General features: G+C 38.3%; 3 protein-coding genes across 5 annotated transcripts; 2 read left to right on the top strand and 1 right to left on the bottom strand.

Moving 5' to 3' along the window:
* Nucleotides 1-53: 53 nt before the first annotated feature.
* rsph4a (radial spoke head component 4A) lies at nucleotides 54-5,942 on the top strand. Of its 2 annotated transcripts, XM_052591918.1 has the most exons (8): nucleotides 55-307; nucleotides 638-866; nucleotides 1,456-1,761; nucleotides 2,185-2,628; nucleotides 3,793-3,937; nucleotides 4,025-4,142; nucleotides 4,241-4,498; nucleotides 5,600-5,942. In XM_052591918.1, exons 1-7 carry the CDS (start codon nucleotides 207-209, stop codon nucleotides 4,467-4,469), a joined length of 1,572 nt encoding a protein of 523 aa, XP_052447878.1. In that variant the 5' UTR covers nucleotides 55-206; the 3' UTR covers nucleotides 4,470-4,498; nucleotides 5,600-5,942. The 2 variants fall into 2 exon arrangements, with proteins under 2 accessions (XP_052447879.1, XP_052447878.1); XM_052591919.1 differs by lacking the exon at nucleotides 5,600-5,942 and having other exon boundaries at nucleotides 54-307; nucleotides 4,241-4,501.
* Nucleotides 4,616-9,071, bottom strand: LOC127996072 (alpha-soluble NSF attachment protein). Its single transcript, XM_052591920.1, has 11 exons — nucleotides 8,851-9,071; nucleotides 7,960-8,039; nucleotides 7,756-7,872; nucleotides 7,593-7,639; nucleotides 7,398-7,475; nucleotides 6,865-6,920; nucleotides 6,650-6,734; nucleotides 6,456-6,560; nucleotides 6,293-6,361; nucleotides 6,070-6,120; nucleotides 4,616-5,913 (listed from the first exon to the last, which is right to left on the bottom strand). Exons 1-11 carry the CDS (start codon nucleotides 8,946-8,948, stop codon nucleotides 5,812-5,814), a joined length of 888 nt encoding a protein of 295 aa, XP_052447880.1. The 5' UTR covers nucleotides 8,949-9,071; the 3' UTR covers nucleotides 4,616-5,811.
* LOC127996020 (uncharacterized) lies at nucleotides 8,109-14,815 on the top strand. Of its 2 annotated transcripts, XM_052591917.1 has the most exons (3): nucleotides 9,309-9,529; nucleotides 10,037-10,096; nucleotides 10,863-14,815. In XM_052591917.1, the coding sequence occupies exon 3, from the start codon at nucleotides 10,865-10,867 to the stop codon at nucleotides 13,532-13,534; it is 2,670 nt and encodes an 889-aa protein (XP_052447877.1). In that variant the 5' UTR covers nucleotides 9,309-9,529; nucleotides 10,037-10,096; nucleotides 10,863-10,864; the 3' UTR covers nucleotides 13,535-14,815. The 2 variants fall into 2 exon arrangements, with proteins under 2 accessions (XP_052447874.1, XP_052447877.1); XM_052591914.1 differs by lacking the exons at nucleotides 9,309-9,529; nucleotides 10,037-10,096 and adding an exon at nucleotides 8,109-8,390.
* Nucleotides 14,816-19,219: the final 4,404 nt, after the last annotated feature.

Genomic DNA, 19,219 nt, shown 5'->3' on the forward strand with positions numbered 1-19,219 from the left:
GCATTTGACCAATCAGAATAATGACGCTGCCAGGCAACAAGTGTGTTGTAGATACACTGCAGAGTCCATAGCAACGGAAGTGAGCTACGGGAATTGCGCTGATGTCTTTGCGAAGCCGGTTTGATGTTAATTGATATTTGCCTTAAGAAAAGCTGAAAAAATATATAGTTTTAATTAGTCGTCGACAGTTTGTACGTTTTACCGAAATGGAGGTCACCGAGGAAGCGTTGAACAATGAGAGACTGCAGGCCGCAGCGCGTTTTAAAGCTTTCATGATGAAGAACAGCACTAAAACAAACCTCAATCTGTAAGTAACGTTACATCATCGCATTCGCTTCATACAGTATTACAGATTTTTTAAGATATCCTTAAATTATTTTAGCACCGTTATATACCTTTACAGAGGACATTTATTGAAACACATTTCCACCATTATTGCCAATATAAGAAGTTATGATAGAGGTATAGAGACACCTTGTGTCAACATGCCCCGAACTCGCATGTACCTTTGCAGTTAATGTATTAAATCTAGCTATCTTGCCTTAATTGCCTACAAGTAATCAAATCAGCATCCAATAGCGGTAGTGTTTAGTAAACACATTGTTGATTGCTGATGCTCTTGAACCTCTTCGTCCAGCTATGAGCACCTCGTGCGACTGTTAACCAAAGTTATGGACGAGCGTCCGGAGAACGCAGTGGATGTGATCGAAGACATGAGTCGCGAGCTGAAAGCAAGCATCCTTCAGGAGAAGCAGGACACCCTGCGTGACAGTGCGTGCTCGTCCGCGGCACTGTTACTGGCCGAGCAACAGAAGGCGCTCTTCACGCGCGCGGCCGGCGATGAAGGGGATCGTGAGGAAGATCTGGTAAGAGAGCATGTTGGTCTTGCTCCTGAAACTAAGATGTTTAATTTAACCAGAGTGGTTTAGAAAGTCCAAAAAGGTTTATCCATATGAACTGAGTGGTTCACTCCAAGTTTTGTGACGAGACACCATTTCTTTACATCGTGAACAGATTTCATTCAGGTTTTTATTCAACACATGATGTACATAGATCATATGGTAAACATGGAAACCTTGAGCTTTTGTGTTTACGATATGTACTCCATGTTTGTGTCAGTCATTGTTTTTGATATTAATAAAAGCTTACATTAAATGCTAATCATATAATCAAATCTCTACACAATACTTGAATTAAAGCGCTGGCTTCATATAGATTCAATTTATGACACCATACGTTGGATCTTATAAGTACTGGACTTTCAATGGAAGGACAGAGACCACTCAAGTTTCATTAAAAATATATTAATGTTTCAAAGATTGATAAAAGTCTTAAAACCTTAAAAGATTCAAATACTTTTACTTTAGGACCAATGTAGACGATCAGTATTGTGGTGAGTCCTATGGGTAGTTCAGTACAATACAACAATTTCTGTACATCGTGTAACATTTCCAGGTTGAGTCTCCTCTGCCGAATGTTGCAGAACTCGCGTTCTTCTTTGAGCAAGCTGGTGTGGGTCTGGGCAGAGAGGAGATGCATAGAGTGTTTCTGGCTTTGAAGCAGCTGGTGGACTCACAGTGTCTCCTGCGCTGTCGATTCTGGGGCAAGATCTTCGGCACGCACAGCAACTATCTGGTGGCTGAGGGGGAATTCAGAGAGGGTGAAGGAGAGGAGGAGGAGGGGACAGAACAAACACATGAGGATGAGGAGAGGGAGGAAGAGCTACGGGAGGACAAGGACGAGACAGAACTTGTGGAAGCTGTAAGTCACTAAATGGCAACTGAAGTATATAAATCTGCATTAAATGTCATACGTTTTGGAGTAAAGATGCAGTCACATTTAATGTTGCTCGATTATATTCTGCTGCTGTTTGTTTTAATTTCAGTAACAATCTGTGCAATCTGGAGTTTTACATTATGGTGAAAGATTGCCTTAAGCAGATTTCTCTAATTTTCAAGTTCACAGGAGTTTGCTTGGTTTGAAAGTGAAGTCTTTTTGCCTGCAAAATTTAGCATTGAATTCACACAACAAATTTGAACATGAGTTAAATCTGAATACACGGATTTCAATTGAAATGACTGTATTTTGCCCACAAAAATTTTGCTGATCAACAGTAAAGGGAAAAAATCTGTATAACAATGTGCATTCAAACTTGAAAAGAACATTTTTGAACTTCAATTGCAGGCTGATCCTCCCCCCAAATCGACATACAAGCCACCTCCACCAGTGCCAAAGGAAGAAAATCACACTGGTGTGAACAAATACACTTATTTTGTGTGTCAAGAGCCCGGGATGCCGTGGGTCAGACTGCCGATGGTCAGCCCCGCTCAGATCACAGTAGCGCGGCAGATCCGCAGGTTCTTCACAGGCAGGCTCGATGCTCCTGTTGTAAGTTATCCTCCCTTTCCTGGCAATGAGGCAAACTTCCTGCGTGCCCAGATCGCACGGATCTCAGCAGGCACGCATGTCAGTCCTCTGGGATTCTACCAGTTTGGAGAGGATGAAGGGGAGGATGATGGCCTGCGAGACAGTTATGAGGAGAATCCTAACTTTGAGGGCATCAATGTAAATGAGATGGCTGAGTCTCTGAATCTATGGGTCCATCATGTACAGCATATACTTACACAGGTAAGAAATTAATCTGCCCTAAAACGTCCACTGAAGTGGATCTCGAGTGAGTTTTGGTAACAGTGTCTCATTTTTAAGGCTGCGTATGCCATTGTCATTGGTTATTTATGTCTTTTGATATAGTATGCCAGTAGGAAATCAGAATCATGTAATCGGGATCATACTGTCTGTCTGACCCCCTAAGTTACTGTTGCTCACTCGGACAAACAAATGGAGTTGCTCAGTCTTACAATGACAGCTGTCAGTGTATTGGGAAAATTTTGGACAAAGATGGACCTTCAAGTGGGACTTAAATATGCAATGGAGGGATATATAAAATATATTAAAATAAGTGTAAAAATACAGATCACAAAGCAAACGGTTTAGCACCTTTCATAAGGGTAAAATTAAATGCACGGTACATGATGTGAGAACAGTTTGCTATTTAGGTTTGTACGTTAGCATGGACTCACTAACTTTAATGCTAACGTTAGCTAGTTTTAGCCAGAGATACCTTGCTAAAGCTCAAGATGACGTGAACGTTTTGCTTGAGCTGATGAAAAGTGTAACTTAATGAGAGTATGACAACCAGAAAATTAACGTTTTCGTCTTCTTGCTTGGGGACATATTGCTCTGTTTTAGTTGGATTTAGGAAATGTAATAAAATAACTTACATTGCCCATCCTCTCAGGATGACTGGAATCAGTGTTACAAGTACCCTAGACACATCGATTTTCCATTTTTCTAGCATAAACACAATTAAACCGGTGCAAGCTTCGGATCTTAGAATGTTTCTCTGTGGCTCTGAAACCTAAAGATGTTCGAGTTCTGCTCCCCATGCAACTAATACTCCTCTGCCATTGGCTCAACTGCATTCGAGGGGATGGGCTTATCTATAGGTCAATTGAGTGGATTTTCAATTCATTTTCAAAAGGAATCTTTGGAAATGAAAACTGATTTCCTACTGGCACACTAAAGCAAAAAGTATGTATAACAAACATTTTTTGGGTGAATAATTTAACATACAGTGCCACTGCACTACAGCTGTCCCGAGTTCGAATCCTGTCAAGGATCTTTCCCGACCACCCCACCTCTCCTCTCCAACTCTACTCTGTCCTATCATAATAAAGGCTAAAAAATGTAACAAGCTTTAGACATTTACACAGCACTATACATGAATGTTAGGGCCGCTGTGTGTGGGTAAACGTAACTAAGAAGTCTGCTGATGACGTGGATGAAGATGCTGAGGATGAAGAGAGGGAGGAAGAATCTGATGAGCCAGAGCCTGAAGTCGGGCCTCCTCTTCTGACGCCTCTGTCTGAGGACTCAAGTCAGTCACACTGCATAACATTTACATGAAATCCCTCCAGTACAGTTTAAATGTTGAGCTGTAATGCAGAATATGTTCTGTCCACAGAGATTAATGACACCCCACCTTGGAGCACCATGGTCTCCTCTAACCTCATTCCTCAGTTTTCCATCGCTGTGCTGCGCTCCAACCTCTGGCCTGGATCTTATGCTTACGCTAGTGGCAGGTAAGAACCTTGTTTTTCAAAATGTACACTCCGTCCAAACATCTCTACAAACTGATAGTTCTTCGGCTGAGTAAAACCAATCCTCTGCTCCTTCTCAGGAAGTTTGGAAACATATACATTGGTTGGGGGATGAAATATATCGGGGAGGCCTATACCCCAACCATTTTTCCACCACCTCAAAATGAGTACCCCAGCGGGCCTGAAATTACAGAGGCCCTGGACCCCAGTGTGGAAGAAGAGCAGGCTTTAAAAGCTGCTCTGGAGGAGCAGACAGCAGCCCTGGAAGAGACTGAGGATCTGGAAGAAGATGAGGAGGAGGATGATTAAAATGGACCAAAATAAACCTGCTTCAGAAGGTGTGTTGATGGTCAGATGCTTACATTTGTATGAGTGCAGTTCCTTAAAGAAACCATAACGGTCTAAAGACTGTCTTTGTATGTATGTCTACATCGATGAAATATTAATAACAAAAATTGAGGGAATCAAATCATTTATTAGCTTTTTAAATCAGTTTAACATAGCAGTTTTGATAAATTAATGCATGCTTCCAATTCTTTTCTCCAAACATTATACCATGTGTTACACTTTTGTTGTTACATTATTCTTATTCTGCCATGCTTTCTTCTATGCTGAAGTTCCTGTATTAGTTCATGACTAGTTATCTGAATCATCTGAACATATGTGTGTAGATAAAATTGTCAACACGTAAAGCACTTAATTGCAAAAATGAATTACTTAAATAATAGGAAACCTATTTATTAGTACTGGAATATATCAGTGAATTGAACTCGGCTTGATATGAGCTTAAGAAAAACTAAAACAGTTTCATTTCAAGCTGGTTCCTCAAGTACAAGTCCTGCAAATTACATTATCATCATGCAGATTCACTCTTATGTTTTGGTACAAAAATCAAAATAATTTATGCTAAATGTATTATCAGTTTTTAAATAGGCTTATTTCATATAAGAAGAAATGTAGTTCTTGACTTTTTCCTCCATTAAGGAAAACAAGATGGCAGTTAGTACTCTAACAGCTGATTCTAGCTGATCATCACAGTTATAGAATTTTAATAAATACTAATAATAAATAATGACACAAACGAGCCTTGCGACTTGCTCAAATTTAGTTCTTGATATATGTGCTCCATTAAGGAAAACAAGATGGCAATTAGTACTCTGACAGCTGATTCTAACTGATCATCACAGTTATAGAATTTTACTAAATACTACTAATAAATATTGACACATACGAGCCTTGCGACTTGCTCAGTAACAAATGAAAATCAAAAGATCATCTACAACCATTAATAAAAGAATAATAAATAAAACTACTGAAGCTACACAAGCACGAACGCAAATGGTGACATATAAAATAATCCGATTTACGAGGAGTTACATTTACAAGAAAGGAATGTTGTGGTCAAAGCTTGTAAAATAAATTCTCTCTCTTCATTCTAGAAGCCTTCACAGTGTTCTTTGGGATAAAGGTTCAATTTCTTTGAAGACCATAAGACTTGGGAGAAAACGTCTTAAGACAATAATGTGTATAATGTGCATGTGACCTTCATTTTCACATATGAATAAATAATAAACACGGTAGGAAAGGAATCACTGTGAAGTGAGAGGAAGAGCATGAGAATGGGGAATGAGCTTGGAATCATGTCTTCACTTTAGCGAAGGTCATTCTCCTCGTCCTGAATGGTCTTCTTGATTCTTAGTAGCATGGTGGTCTGCCACTGATCAAGCCTGGTGATGGATTCAAATTCCCTGACCTAATGAAATAAAATAAATCCAGAACTTTGCATGGAGTAATTCATGAAGGAACTACCACAGTTAAAATGTGTGCAATGAAACAATATACTTATGAGAGAAAAAACCTGAAACAATATACTTATGAGAGAACTTATAAGAGATATAAGAGAACTTACTGCATCAGCGTACGCATCAATATTCTGCTCTTCATGTGCATTAAGAAGTTTCTGTTTAGTGTGAAATGCAGAAACTTAAATTGTGTTTGATCACTTTATATAAAGCCTCACAAAACATTCAAGGACACTGTTCACTACTGTTCAAAAATGTGGAGTTGGTAAGATTAAATTCCATAGAAAAAAGCTTTAAGTAACTAAATGTATTGGAAAGAAAGACTCCAACCTTAAGAAGCTTGCACTCTCTAGCATCTGAGAAGGCTGGATACATTTCTTCATACTTTTGTACAGCCAGCTGTTGAAGAGAACAAGGCTTAATAATGAGACAGCAGGAAGTTGCATTTCAATCACCGTATATCTTCAAATCATGAAGAGTGTAAATCAGTCACCTTGCAGTTGAGCATATCCACACAGAAGTGACACAGTGCTGCTTTGAAGAAATGGTCCTTAGCACCATACTTCAACAAGGTAGTGTCCATGGAGTAAGTCCCAATCTGAGCAGAGACAACATGCCAGTCAACATGAAGGATGAATGAGACAATCGCACACACAGCTTTTCAAAAGAAGATCAAGCCACACAGACCTGCTCAAATATTTCAGTGGCTTTCTGGTACTGCTCCATCTGAGCCGCATATGTTGCCACTTTGAGAAGACACTTGTTGGCTGCACTAAAGACCGAGAGAGAGATTTCATATATTTTAATAATACTAAATGAAATCATTTAATTACAACACCACTTCTGTGCTCATACCTAGACTGTTCTAAAACACTTCTAATAAAAAGACTACTGTAGAGTACCTGGTGGACTCCTCTCCTTTGTAATAATCTGCAGCATATTCATAATGAGCAACAGCCTGTAAACAAATAAACATAAGTATTATGGGCACAAATAATAGCAAATGAACAATTATTTTTCTTTCACATTGCTTTCAGAAGGGGTTCTTATTTCAGTCATTATAGTATCGAATGGATGCATTAAAAGTAGATGCATTCACTACTTTTCAAAAGTTTGGGGACTCTAATATTAAAACAGTTTTGTATTTTAATGCATTTTAAAATGTAATTTGCAAAGCTGAATTTTTGAGCAGTCATTGGACCAGTCTTCAGTATCCTTCAGAAATCAATCTAATATTAAGAGCTGCTGCTCAAGAAACATTTCTTTTTATTTTTCACAAGGTTCTACTTTATCAATTTAATGCATCTTTTCTGAATAAAAATATTCATTTAATATCTTACGGACCCCAAACATTTGAACGGTAGTGTATTTTTATACACCTACTGACAAAATTCATTTGAGCCACTTAGTGATAAATAGATAACTTCCCACTTACTTTATCTATGTCCAGTAACTCAGATTCGTAGATTTCAGCAACAGATATGTGGTGTTTCGCTGCAATGTTGAAACGTCCCTGTGGAAAATCCCAAATCCAAAGTGTATTACCATAAAACAAAAAAAAACTTAGTTGCATTTCTATGTTGAATTATATTTGAATGCTTAATAAAGACTTTTCTATCATTTTTCTCACCATGTCTGTGTAGATGTCAATGGCCTGACAGAAACAGCTTATAGCCTCTGTGTAGAAAAGTTGCAGAAAGAGCAATAATATAATTTCTACTTTTGAATTACAGACACTACATACTGAGAGGTTTTTATTGCTCATAATGTAAAAGTAACAATAAGAGCTATACCTTGAGGATCAGCTTTTTTGAACGCATTACCAGCATCAAGAAGGTTTATGGCTGCATTGTGCTTGCTTTGCACCTGTAAATACAGTTGTGCAGCTTTGCAGAAGGCATCTCCTGCAGCTTAAAGGGGAACAAATAATTATTCCAAATGACACATTCTTATTGAACACTCTCATACTGTGGCGCCAAAGTTGCTAGGTGTCGTACCATTCCAGTTCTTGGCCATCTTGAACATGTTTGCAGCTTTCACGTACAAGTCACAGCCTTCCTCGACTTTGGAGGAACTCCTGCAATGAACAAAGGGGAAGGTTCATTCAAACCGATAGGAGGCGCTATTAGCAGCGCTCGCCTGAACTCACAACGTGTTTTCAAACCTGATATGGCCAACATGAAGCAAGAGGAGCCAGAAATCAACGTGAAAACACAGCCCCGACATTGCTCTATAGCCTGGAAGTACTACATCAAAAATGAGAGCAATGCCACCGTTTACTGCAGGCTGTGTAAGAAGAACTTTAAGTTCTCTTCAAATACAGCAAACATGATTAAACACCTCAGAGTGAAACATCGACTCAACATCTCCAGTGTAGCCAACGGCGGGGAAAGACAATGCACTGAAGAGCCCAACGAAGGCAGCGTGGGTGAGTATCAAAAGTGTTACAATTAAAGCAAAAAGAGTTAAACGACTCCGTGTGCACTGGCTTTGAGTTGCGCGTGAATAAAAAGCGAGAGGGCGCGCGAATGATGCATTCAGCGCGCGCAACTCTTTTATTATAATGACGCTTTATACTGCACTGCGATTCTACTTGCCTAATGGCTGGTTTCATTTGTGTGCAAAGACTGCGCACTGGAAAAATAAGCTCTGTTAGGTTTACGACAGCTAAATGCGAACAACGTTGTATTACAAATAATACCGTTTCAAAATATTGCCCATCGATTATATTTGATCATTCTAATTATATAAACATTGCTTTTTGCGCACGGATTGGATTCTCCACCTTTTATTTTAGATTTTAATGCGACAGATTTGCACATTCAATATTGCAGAGGTGCAAAATAAAAAAAAGAAAAGAAAAAGGAAAAAAAAAAGATTGGATTTACCCCAAAAACGACCCGAATAACGAATGCGACGTTTTCATTTTCTTGTCTGCCTCAGCCATGATGGCCATAGCTTCCTTTTCTTTTCCAGAATAATCCATTTTGGCAAATTAAAATTTGAGCCAGACTGCAGTGAACGATATCCAAGCAATATCTCATTCACTTCGCCTGAAATGAAGTTGTTTGTTTTATTGACACATCATGCGGACATCGGAAGTAAATTCGCTTTAGGGGAATGTCGCAAAATAGTTTTTCAAAATGACAATGAACCGAACTGCGTTGTTTACATTATTACTTATAAGTTGCTGTCCATTAATAATAACATATTTACAATTATGTAACAATTTATATATCTTATATACACGAGCAGGATCAAGCAATTATGATGTATATAAACGCGCCTGATGTACATTATTCGCTTCTCTTGAATGTGTACAACTTACCCTCGTACCCTAGAGGCCAACGCGCAGAGCACATCCAGTGTGTAGGTCGAGGAGGATGTGCAGGCATTCTGAGACGCTTTTTTTAAAAATGTTATTAGTAAACTAATATTTATTTTCCGACGCGAAGTTATACAAGTCAGCACTGCGGAAGCGTGTATAATTTAGTGGTGATAACACACGAGCTGGAGGTGTGACTTTAACCTTATGCTCGCCCGGAAGAACATCCAGTGACGTTTAATGTAAATAATAGACTAATTTAGTTTCATTATTATCATTTTGCGTGGTTATTGTTCTCTGGCTAAACGGTCTTGTAATGAGCAAGAGACGATTATACCTGACATGGAGTCAGTCTCTTAATACAAATCTTATCATTTGTTCTAATGTTCCCGCGAAAAACAAAAAATGTATCTATGTAATCTAAATGTAATGTAGCCTACCTGCTATAGTTTTTTTTTTTCAATCTTTTCAACAGTGTTCTGGTATACTTATTATATAAAGAGTTTTATTAACATAAGAATATATTAACAACAGCGTAAGATACTACATATACCATATATATGTAGTTTTTGAAAATTATTTCACACACTGCAAGACCTTTTAATATAAATGGCAAGATATCCAAAGAGTGATGAACTTGTGAAATAGTGTCCATTCACAGAATAAATAAAAAAATAAATGAACCTTTTCCTTATCTTACAACTACGCTTTTATAGCATTATAGAGAATTGCATTTTGGCTGTCTTTAGGTTATGTGACAATGATCTGCAACAAACCACATCTGAGATAAAACAGTTAATGGAACCAAGGTATGACTAGAAGTTTAACTATTTAGATTGAAAACAAAGGACATACTCGAAAGCTATATTTTAGTTGCAAAAAACATATTAATTTTATATAACCAAATACATGTTCAAGAAACGTTGTACAAGTGGTTTTGAGCAGCCACAAAAACATTATATAGTGAACACAAGATCAGGCTAAACTGCAATGTTTGTATAATATTTTTCTACTAAATAGAAGTTCTCTTTAATTGCAGCACAAGTCACTTTCTCTTTATTTCTCTCTAACACACACTCACACAACCAAATGGTTACGAGAACTAATTTGTGCACTGTGACTTGGGCAGGTTAGGTGAGAGACTTCATGAAAGAATATTTTAAAAAGCTGTATTGTGAGTGTCACAGCATTAAGAAAAGGGTTACAGTTAAGTTGTAAAATATAAACAAAAAGGCAGTCCTGATAATGTTATTTCTCTAGATTTACACATTGCATACAGCACTGGGGTTTCTGTACATTTATGACATTTTCTTGAACCCCAGGAAACATGGTTGCAAGGACCACATTCTAACAATGACATACCATTTCTATGAAAATGTTTGTTACAAAAAATATAAACTCTTGACATTACATAAAGGATTAGGATGAAATATTTTTTCATAGCATTTTCAGTACAAAATAAATGTAACTGTAGTTGCATAATTACATAAGTTCCTGTTCAATTCTCTTGTTCTTAAATGACATGCATTAAAAATGTATGCCCTGATTTTTGTTTTGTTTTTTATTTCACCACAGCCATGGATCTCCCACCTCAAAGGCATCCTGGAAGTCACAGCAATCCAACTCTTCGTCGGAGAATGCAGCGTTTTTTGCCATTTTCTGTTCGCCGCACATCGAAAGTGTGGAACCACTACACTCAGTTAAGTCTGCATCGTGTCGAGTGTAACCATTGTAAGAGACAGCTTTCCTTTCACAACAGCACTACTTCCATGAGAGAACACTTAGGACGCAAACACAGCATTCGAGAAGGAGCAGTACCTCCTCACAACACAACAGGCATCCCCAGTCCTGCAGCTTTGCATTCTCACATTCAGACCTCTTTACGTAGTAATAGATGCCACACCACAGGCAATGCTCCGTTTCAACCAGCACTGCCAGTTACTGTCAAAGAGGAGCAGGAAGAAGTACTGCCAGCTGAGATGGCAGAGACCAATCCAGCTCGGACCACATACACCCCTGACTGTGTAGCAGGAAGCGGTACTTCTAGTTCAAATGCCATTGTGCACCAAGATACAGATATAGGTTGCCTAATGTATAATTTTCCTGTAGGCGAGATAGGCAGCACTGCTGGAGGCAGCAGTAACCGCAGCGGGTCAAGAGCCTGCAGCAACAAGCGAGCAGAGGTTTTGACCGATCTTATCTTGGAAATGGTCTTCAGAGACCTTCGGCCATTGTCTGTGGTAGAAGAGAGGGGGTTCAAACTCTTACTGAGTTGTCTAGAGCCTAGCTACCCCGTGCCTTCTCCATCTCTACTTGGCAGTCTTCTTTGGCATCGCTACCACATCCTCAAGCAATGCCTTCAACAGTATCTACAGACAAGTCTAACTTCTCACTGTCTGACCCTCTGCACTGAATATTGGCGATCCATAGATGGGTGTGGTGTTGATGGGGATGGTCAGTACTACCTTACAGTCAGCACGCATTTTGTAGACTCTAATTGGCGCCTGGCACGTTACGTGCTTGAGACCCGTCCAATAGCAGAATTCAAAAGAAGCCCATCTAAAAGTGGGCAAACGAGCTTTGCAGACACTTTGAGAGCAGTCCTCTCCGAGTTCCAGCTCCCAGAGAACTTCATTTTCTGTGTTGTGCATGACACCCCCAGTGGATCTGAGCCCAGGGGGCAGGAGAATATGGCCATTAATCCGGGATGTCAGCAAGAATTTGCTGGACCCAGCCATGCTCCTCCCAGTAATCTTCCCGAGGGATGGGCACCTCTGCTTTGTGCAGGGCAGGCCCTGAAACTTTGTGTCCAGGAGGGACTTTGTGTGGAGACTGTCAGACAAGCTCTGGCAGATGCCCGTGCCATTGTTCTACATTTCCAGCACAATGTGAACGCTTCTATGGCACTGAGCCAGAAAGCCAAGGCTGTTAATAAAGAGTCCACATGCCTTGTCTTGAATGACCCAGGGCGCTGGACCACTGCCATTGAGATGTGTGAGAGTCTGCTGGAGCTCAAGTGGGTAATAAGTTCTGTCCTAGAGGAGAAAAATGTAGCAACAAATCTGGCAGATCACCAGTGGCGTCTTATACATGAACTAGTTCCTGTGCTCAAAACAGTTCGCATTGCAGCATCGTTTTTAAGTGAGGACATCAACAGTCCCATTTCAGCATTAATGCCATGCCTACAAGGAGTGTCTCGGCTCCTTGGACAGAAAATTTCAGAGTGTACCTGTCCAGTGGTGAAGGGAGTTATGCAGAGAATTCGTGCTGGTATGGACAAACGGTGGAGTTTGAGTGATGAAGATGCTCTTCTGGATTCTTCTGCTGTATTGTCCTCGTTTCTGGATCCGCGTTTTAAAGAGTTGCGGTTTCTTAGCCCACATGCCCGCAGCAAGTTGCACGACAAGGTGAAAGAGTTGCTATCTGTTCATGCTTTTACGAGCGACAAACAAATGAATCCAGAAAGGAGACAAAGCATGGAAATGGAAGAGACTGTGGACGAGCGTGAAGAACCTGCAGCTTTTGGATTGGATGATTCCTTGCCAATTCCTGCAATGGCTTCTTTGGATTCTCCTGAATCATGTGGATCTGTGGAGGAAGGTGACAGCATTGAGCTGCACCCAAGCGAGCCCTCTGTTGTCATATTATCTCCAGAACCAGTCAATGAAAACACGCTTGGTTCGCCTTTCAAGAATGCTAACGACCGTAAAAGACGTTCTTGTGGGACCAGTATGACCTCACCGCTGAGAGGAGATTTACAGATCACGCCTCGTATACAGATGAGTCCTCTCCCGCAGAGCATGTATGATATTATTCTGGGCGAGGATCCTACTGAGCGAATGCCCGAGATTCACCAACAGCTGGAGAACTACATAGCAGAGCCACTTTGCAGACGCAGCCTCTCGCCCCTGCAATGGTGGCGCAACAAGGAGCATCGCTTTCCTGCTGTGGCCAGACTGGCTCGAAAATACCTGTCCATACCTGCAACTGCTGTTTCTGCTGATCGGACATTTGCCCCTAGGGAGTCCCCAGTGACCCAAAGAAGGGCCACATTGGGGTCTAAACACCTTGACCACATTTTGTTTCTCCATCAGAACACTGACTATGTGGATCAGCTGAAAGGTGACTCCTCCACACGTGAAATTGAGCAGTGGAACAGCGTTAGTGGAAACCAAAGCAGAGAAAGTCTTTACCAGGCTCTAGTATCGTATGAAAGTAACGCTTGTGTGTCCGAAGAAGAGTCATGATCACTGTTTATGTACATATGCATACAGACATGTTAAAGGGATAGTTCAACCAAAAATGTAAATTCTGTCATAATTTACCCTCGATTTACTCAACGTATGGAAAAATACTATGGAAGTCAATGGAGACATTAACTTTTTGGTTAACCACATTCTTCAAAACCTTTTATTTTCAACAGAAGTAAGACTATCCCTTTAAGATTGTTTAAAAACTATATACATGTTAATATTAAGTGTTGCCTTTGAACCGTTGTCATATCCCACAATAAGCTAGGTATCTGATGACCATCATAATCAACAGGTTTTAGACGCAAGGATTATGAGAAAAGATAAACACAGTTATACTGCTATGTGAATACGTTTTGAAATAACACATTCCTTTTACAAGGAATCTATGACACTATTGTTTAATATAGACTTTGGTCTCTAAGAGGTCTGAGGGTTTGTCTTGTAGATACTGTTTTTACAACATTTTTCCTAAATTTGTTTTGCTACATTCTTAACGTCTTTGAAGCATTACATATTTACGCAATATGAGCACATGAGCATTGAGCAATCATGCTGCTGTTCTGAATATCAGTACGGCTGTGATTTGGTCTTAAGTAATCACTGCTGTGCAGACATCAAGCCAACTTCATCTCTGCACAGTTTGAATACTGAAAAATCGAATTTGGTCAATCAAATTCCAGGCCATAAAGTAACTGTTGTATTATTGAATAAATATGCATATGCTGTTACTCTTACTATAGTATTATCACTTTACAGTGTTGTATTCATTACATAAAATGCATTGTCAAACTCGTCCATGCATTTCAAATGTATCGCTTCCTCCTTTATATTTATAGGGAATATGTAGATTCAAATGAGATATCTTTGTTTTTATACTTGCAACAGTAGAATTAACAATGTATTCTATTTGTAGCATGTTCAGATTAAAATGTTCTATGAAATACTCTTCCAATAAACAATGGAAGATTGTGATTTTCAGTTCTCATTTATTTTAAATAAGTTTAATACTAGTAAAACATTTGTTCTATTAGAACAGCAAAGGAATGTTTAGAAAACAATCAAATTGGTAATGACAAATCTTGAGAGAATTTTAACCCAAACTTAATGTCAAACAGTTGAACAAACATCCAAAATAAGAACCAAGAAACCTTTTTTGTCAAACCCTGTCATATTAAATGAACAAATCTGATATGTTCTAAAAACTCCAAAGTGTTAACTTCAGTGCCTTGTGCATTTCTTAAAATTTGAACAAGAAATAAACAGTTCCACGAAGAATCCATGAAGTTGGCTATTCTTTTGATGAGAACTTTATTTTTGATTACAATTAAGGCTAATTTCAAGGTCCATATTAATCACTGGACAATGAGTTGAATATTTACTGTAGTCTAAAACTTTACAAATGATCTTTTATGAAATACTGATTGGAATTCTGTTCATTTTAGTCACTTTTTAGTCACTTTTAGTCCACTGCCATCTTGAGGGACAGAGGCTCTTTCAGAGTTTTGGGGGGCAGTCGTGGCCTAATGATCAGAGTCCGACTTGTAACCCAAAAGTTGCAATTTCGGTAGGAATTGTCGGTGGAGTGAATGTACAGAGCTCTCTTTCTCCCTCAATACCATGATTTATCACATTTATCTGCTCAGGCGGGTGCTCTTGACCATCTGAATGCCCTTAGGAAAATAGCAGTAATCTTTTTAGATGATGTATATACAGATGTATTGTGTCCATTTACTGTCCTCCACCTTCATCCTTTTTATTTGTGGCTCGGACACATTGCTTGAACTTTTTTTAGGTTCATAATGTATAGTAATGCTCCAAACACTGGGCTACTGATTTTCTCTGCAACTACAAAATAAACATCAACTTAGAATATTTAGTAGGGATGTAACGATTCATTCAAACTCATGATTCGATTCGATGATGCTGATTTCATGATTCTTTCTAAACAAAATTTTTGACCAATTATAAATGAAAAGATTTCCTTTTATTATTGCTTGGACAAAACACTGCATATTTCTTTGTGAAACAGAAATATGTCAAAAAACAACCTGTACCCTTTCCATTAAAAATAAGAGCCAGCCACTGAATTTGAATAACAATCCAAACAAAGATGCTTAATACATGCAGCATGAGTTGTTTTTTAAATCTAACATTTAGAAATTTCTAAATTTTTGAACCGATTGCTCTGACTATAGTTTTGTGAAAGTATACTACATAAACATCACGAAAAACACATGTTTATGGAACAGCAGATACAGCGCTTCCTTGGTTACTGCTATCAAGGAAGCAGCAGCGCTTATGAACACCGCTTTAATATGAATGATACAGAGATGAGATGAAAAGAAAATATCTTCTTTATTGAAAAATAAATAAAAACAAAACAAAAAAAACAATTAAGTTCCACTCAGAGATACATTAATATAAACGTCTCAACCGATTTCAATTGACACATATTTGTATAGATTTTCAACCGGTTTGTGGTGGATTATTACAGCCCTACTATTTAGAGACTCAATATTGTTGGCTTGTATTAACCACAGACCTTTTTTCAAGTATTAAAAAAACTATAAAAAAAAAAAAAAAAATATATATATATATATATATATATATATATATATATATATACAATTTATATTTTTTTTACTTTCTTACTACATTATAAATCTGTCCTTGTCGTGTTCAACCAGAGTTTTCTTGAACACTTCACTCTCTTGCAGTGACATCAAGTTTATGAAGGACTTATGAATGCTTTATATATTTTGATGTGAAGAGTTTGTACCTGTGTAATCATTCAGAGGGTGCCAGGAGGTCCAAAAATCTCCTGTCATTAAAAGTAAATCCAGTGCTGCCTGACTGTTGAATAACTGAGCGGTTTTAAACATCTATAAATAAGACTGATGTATGATGAATAAGCTCACCATTATGCTTCCTTGAACTTCATGAAGACAGTGGAAAGCGAATTCGATGTTTGTGCGTCCTCCTGCTAGCACACTTGAACAACACACGTCTAACAGCTCTGTGACTGAAGCACAAAAATGGACTAAATGTAATAATTTTTCCTTTTTATACATGCTTAAAAATAACTTCTGACTTAACGTAAATTTCAATATAAGAGTTTCAATTTAGCAAAACCTGAGTAAATCCAGTGGTCTAATCCAATGGTTCTTTACCTTTTTGACTCCACAGGCCCCTATTTCCCACAACAACATCAAGACCTATAGAGCTGACACAAATCATAATTGTCGATTATTCCCTTGAAATTATATTAATTATCCCCTTCACGGTGGTAGCAACTAAGTGCTAGGCCCAGGCCATCGGCCAATCCATGGCCTTCATGGTGGATCTTCACAGGCACCTATGGTTAAAGGGTTAGTTAAATAAAAAAAGCCATAAATTACTCACCCTGAAATCATCCTAGGTGTATATGACTTTCTTCTTTCAGACTAATTCTAGAGTTATTTAAAAAATTGTCTTTGATCTTTAAAGCCGTTTGATGCCACTCAGCGGGTGTTGCACTGCATCGGTCCATGATAAGTTTTAATAAAAAAGCTCAAACATTAAAAAAAAAAATTGTCTCCCATGGCTCTGTGGGGTGAACAAAGGCCTCCTATAGCAAAGAGTGGTGTTCAACAAGGCCGACATAGTGAACTCCCAGGAGCTGATGCGAGTCTACGGCGTCCTCATGTAGTCACTTGGGAAGGTGTTCTGCACACCAGAGGTTCTGAGGATCTGCACTGGCTCCTTCTGCTCTCCAATGCGTGCTTTGAGGTCATTGATATGCAAAGGTATTCAGAAACGTTGACAAATTTGTCTCTGTATAGAGTCTCGCTCTCTCTCTCTCTAGAAAAAGAATTTAAAATAATTATGACATCAACATACAACAACAGTCGTTCTCTTCTAGAAAAAAAGAATCACAAATAATTTCCACACATCAACATACTACCTACTTTGACTAGAGCTATAAAGTAGCAAATCATGCTTTTTCAAATAAAAAATACAACCTCCTGTGTCTTTTGGAAATAAAGCAAACCTGTGGAAAAAAAGCTGATCGATGTTTATATGTGAAAAGAGACTAAATTAAATCTGTTTATCATATGCAAAAATGTATCTCTTTACATAACTTGCATATCTTTAAATATCTTCATCTGTTGTTTTTGAAGATAAATTAAAGTCTAATGTGTTTTGAATGACATGAGGGTGGGTAAATGACAGAATTTTTAAATTCTTCTCCATCTCTATAATTAATTATTATGCCGTAGCCCTACTACACAATATGGTACATAAACAGATGGTTTTACTTCTTTTGAAGGTCAGAACATAAGATATGTGTGAGGTACTTTGTGACTAATGTAGTTGCTATGATTGAAACTGACCTACTTGTTCTGTTTAGGGAACTTTATATAGCCCTACTTAAACATTAATCTGGCTTCTCTTATTTTTTATTTGTTTTTTTTTTCACCCATAGGACCATGCCTATATCATTAGCTCTCTAAAAGAAGAAATGCCTTTAGTTTTCTGCAGAGAACTATTCATCATCTATTCAAGAATCCAGCATAGATAACGGATTTCACCTGGAGATTTACCAGATTGCACCAAGATCAAGCATCAATCAATCAAGCATGCCCATTATGAAATGTATTTCCTGCCACTACTATAAGCATAAGAGTTAAAATTAAGTTATCATATATGATATCTGTCTGATAAGCATATAAATTCTAACATCACACACTGGAGTGCCTCTTGAGTCATGACTTCAAGTTTAAAGGCCTCAAGCCTAAGGTCTCAGTTGGGTTGGATGAGCTCCTAAACACAGACAGAGCCATGCTGATGCCTCTTCTACGCCAAGAAGAAGATCAAGCTGAGTGACTTTTAGTTCAAAGAGGACCTTCTTCTGGGGGACTAAAGTGAAGAGCTGGATGATGAGCACTCGTCTGCAACGGGCGCATGAACTCTGGCACAGAGAAGAGAGACAATGATTAGTTTAGTCTATATGTTTATGATGACAGTGATTAATAAACATTTTAGTAGTAAATGGTATTAAACTAATGCATTAATTTGTATATACCTAAAATCACCAACTGCTTGAAAAGGTTGGATGTATAAATCCTCCATAGGCAGAAACAATCTCAAAAGACAAGTTGTTCTCATGGTTCAGATTACCCAAGGGTTCCTCTAATCTGACTGTTGCTATGAGGCACACGAATGTCGACACATGAAAGTGTCCTGTTGCATTTCAAATACTATTTGTCAAGTGAAATAGTTTCTTTAAAAACTGTTGGTCCATAAGTAATTGTACGTGAATGCTGGACCTTTTTGTGTTCATGAGCTGAAGCAAAAATATTTTCTTAATGATTTTGAGCATATTGTGAGATGTTATTTTTTTTAGAGGCTGCATATAATGGCTGTATATTATTACATGTAATAATGACTGACCACTATCATAAAAAACAGACCTATTCAGGAAACCCATAAACTGGTGAACATCAACATTTCAAGTCAAGTCCATTTCCTGTAAAATAAAATGTCCTAAAAAAAAGTCCTAAACTGCCTGTTTGTTTTGACAAACTGCAGATATTCTTGTGTAACTATACTGAAATTCCCTTGTTTGGTATTATTATTTGGTATTATTATATTTAGCTATTAGCTAAAGGGTAGTACACCGGAAGTAGATAAATTATC

This window comes from Carassius gibelio, chromosome A5, assembly GCF_023724105.1.
Source record: "Carassius gibelio isolate Cgi1373 ecotype wild population from Czech Republic chromosome A5, carGib1.2-hapl.c, whole genome shotgun sequence".
Taxonomy (NCBI): domain Eukaryota; kingdom Metazoa; phylum Chordata; class Actinopteri; order Cypriniformes; family Cyprinidae; genus Carassius; species Carassius gibelio.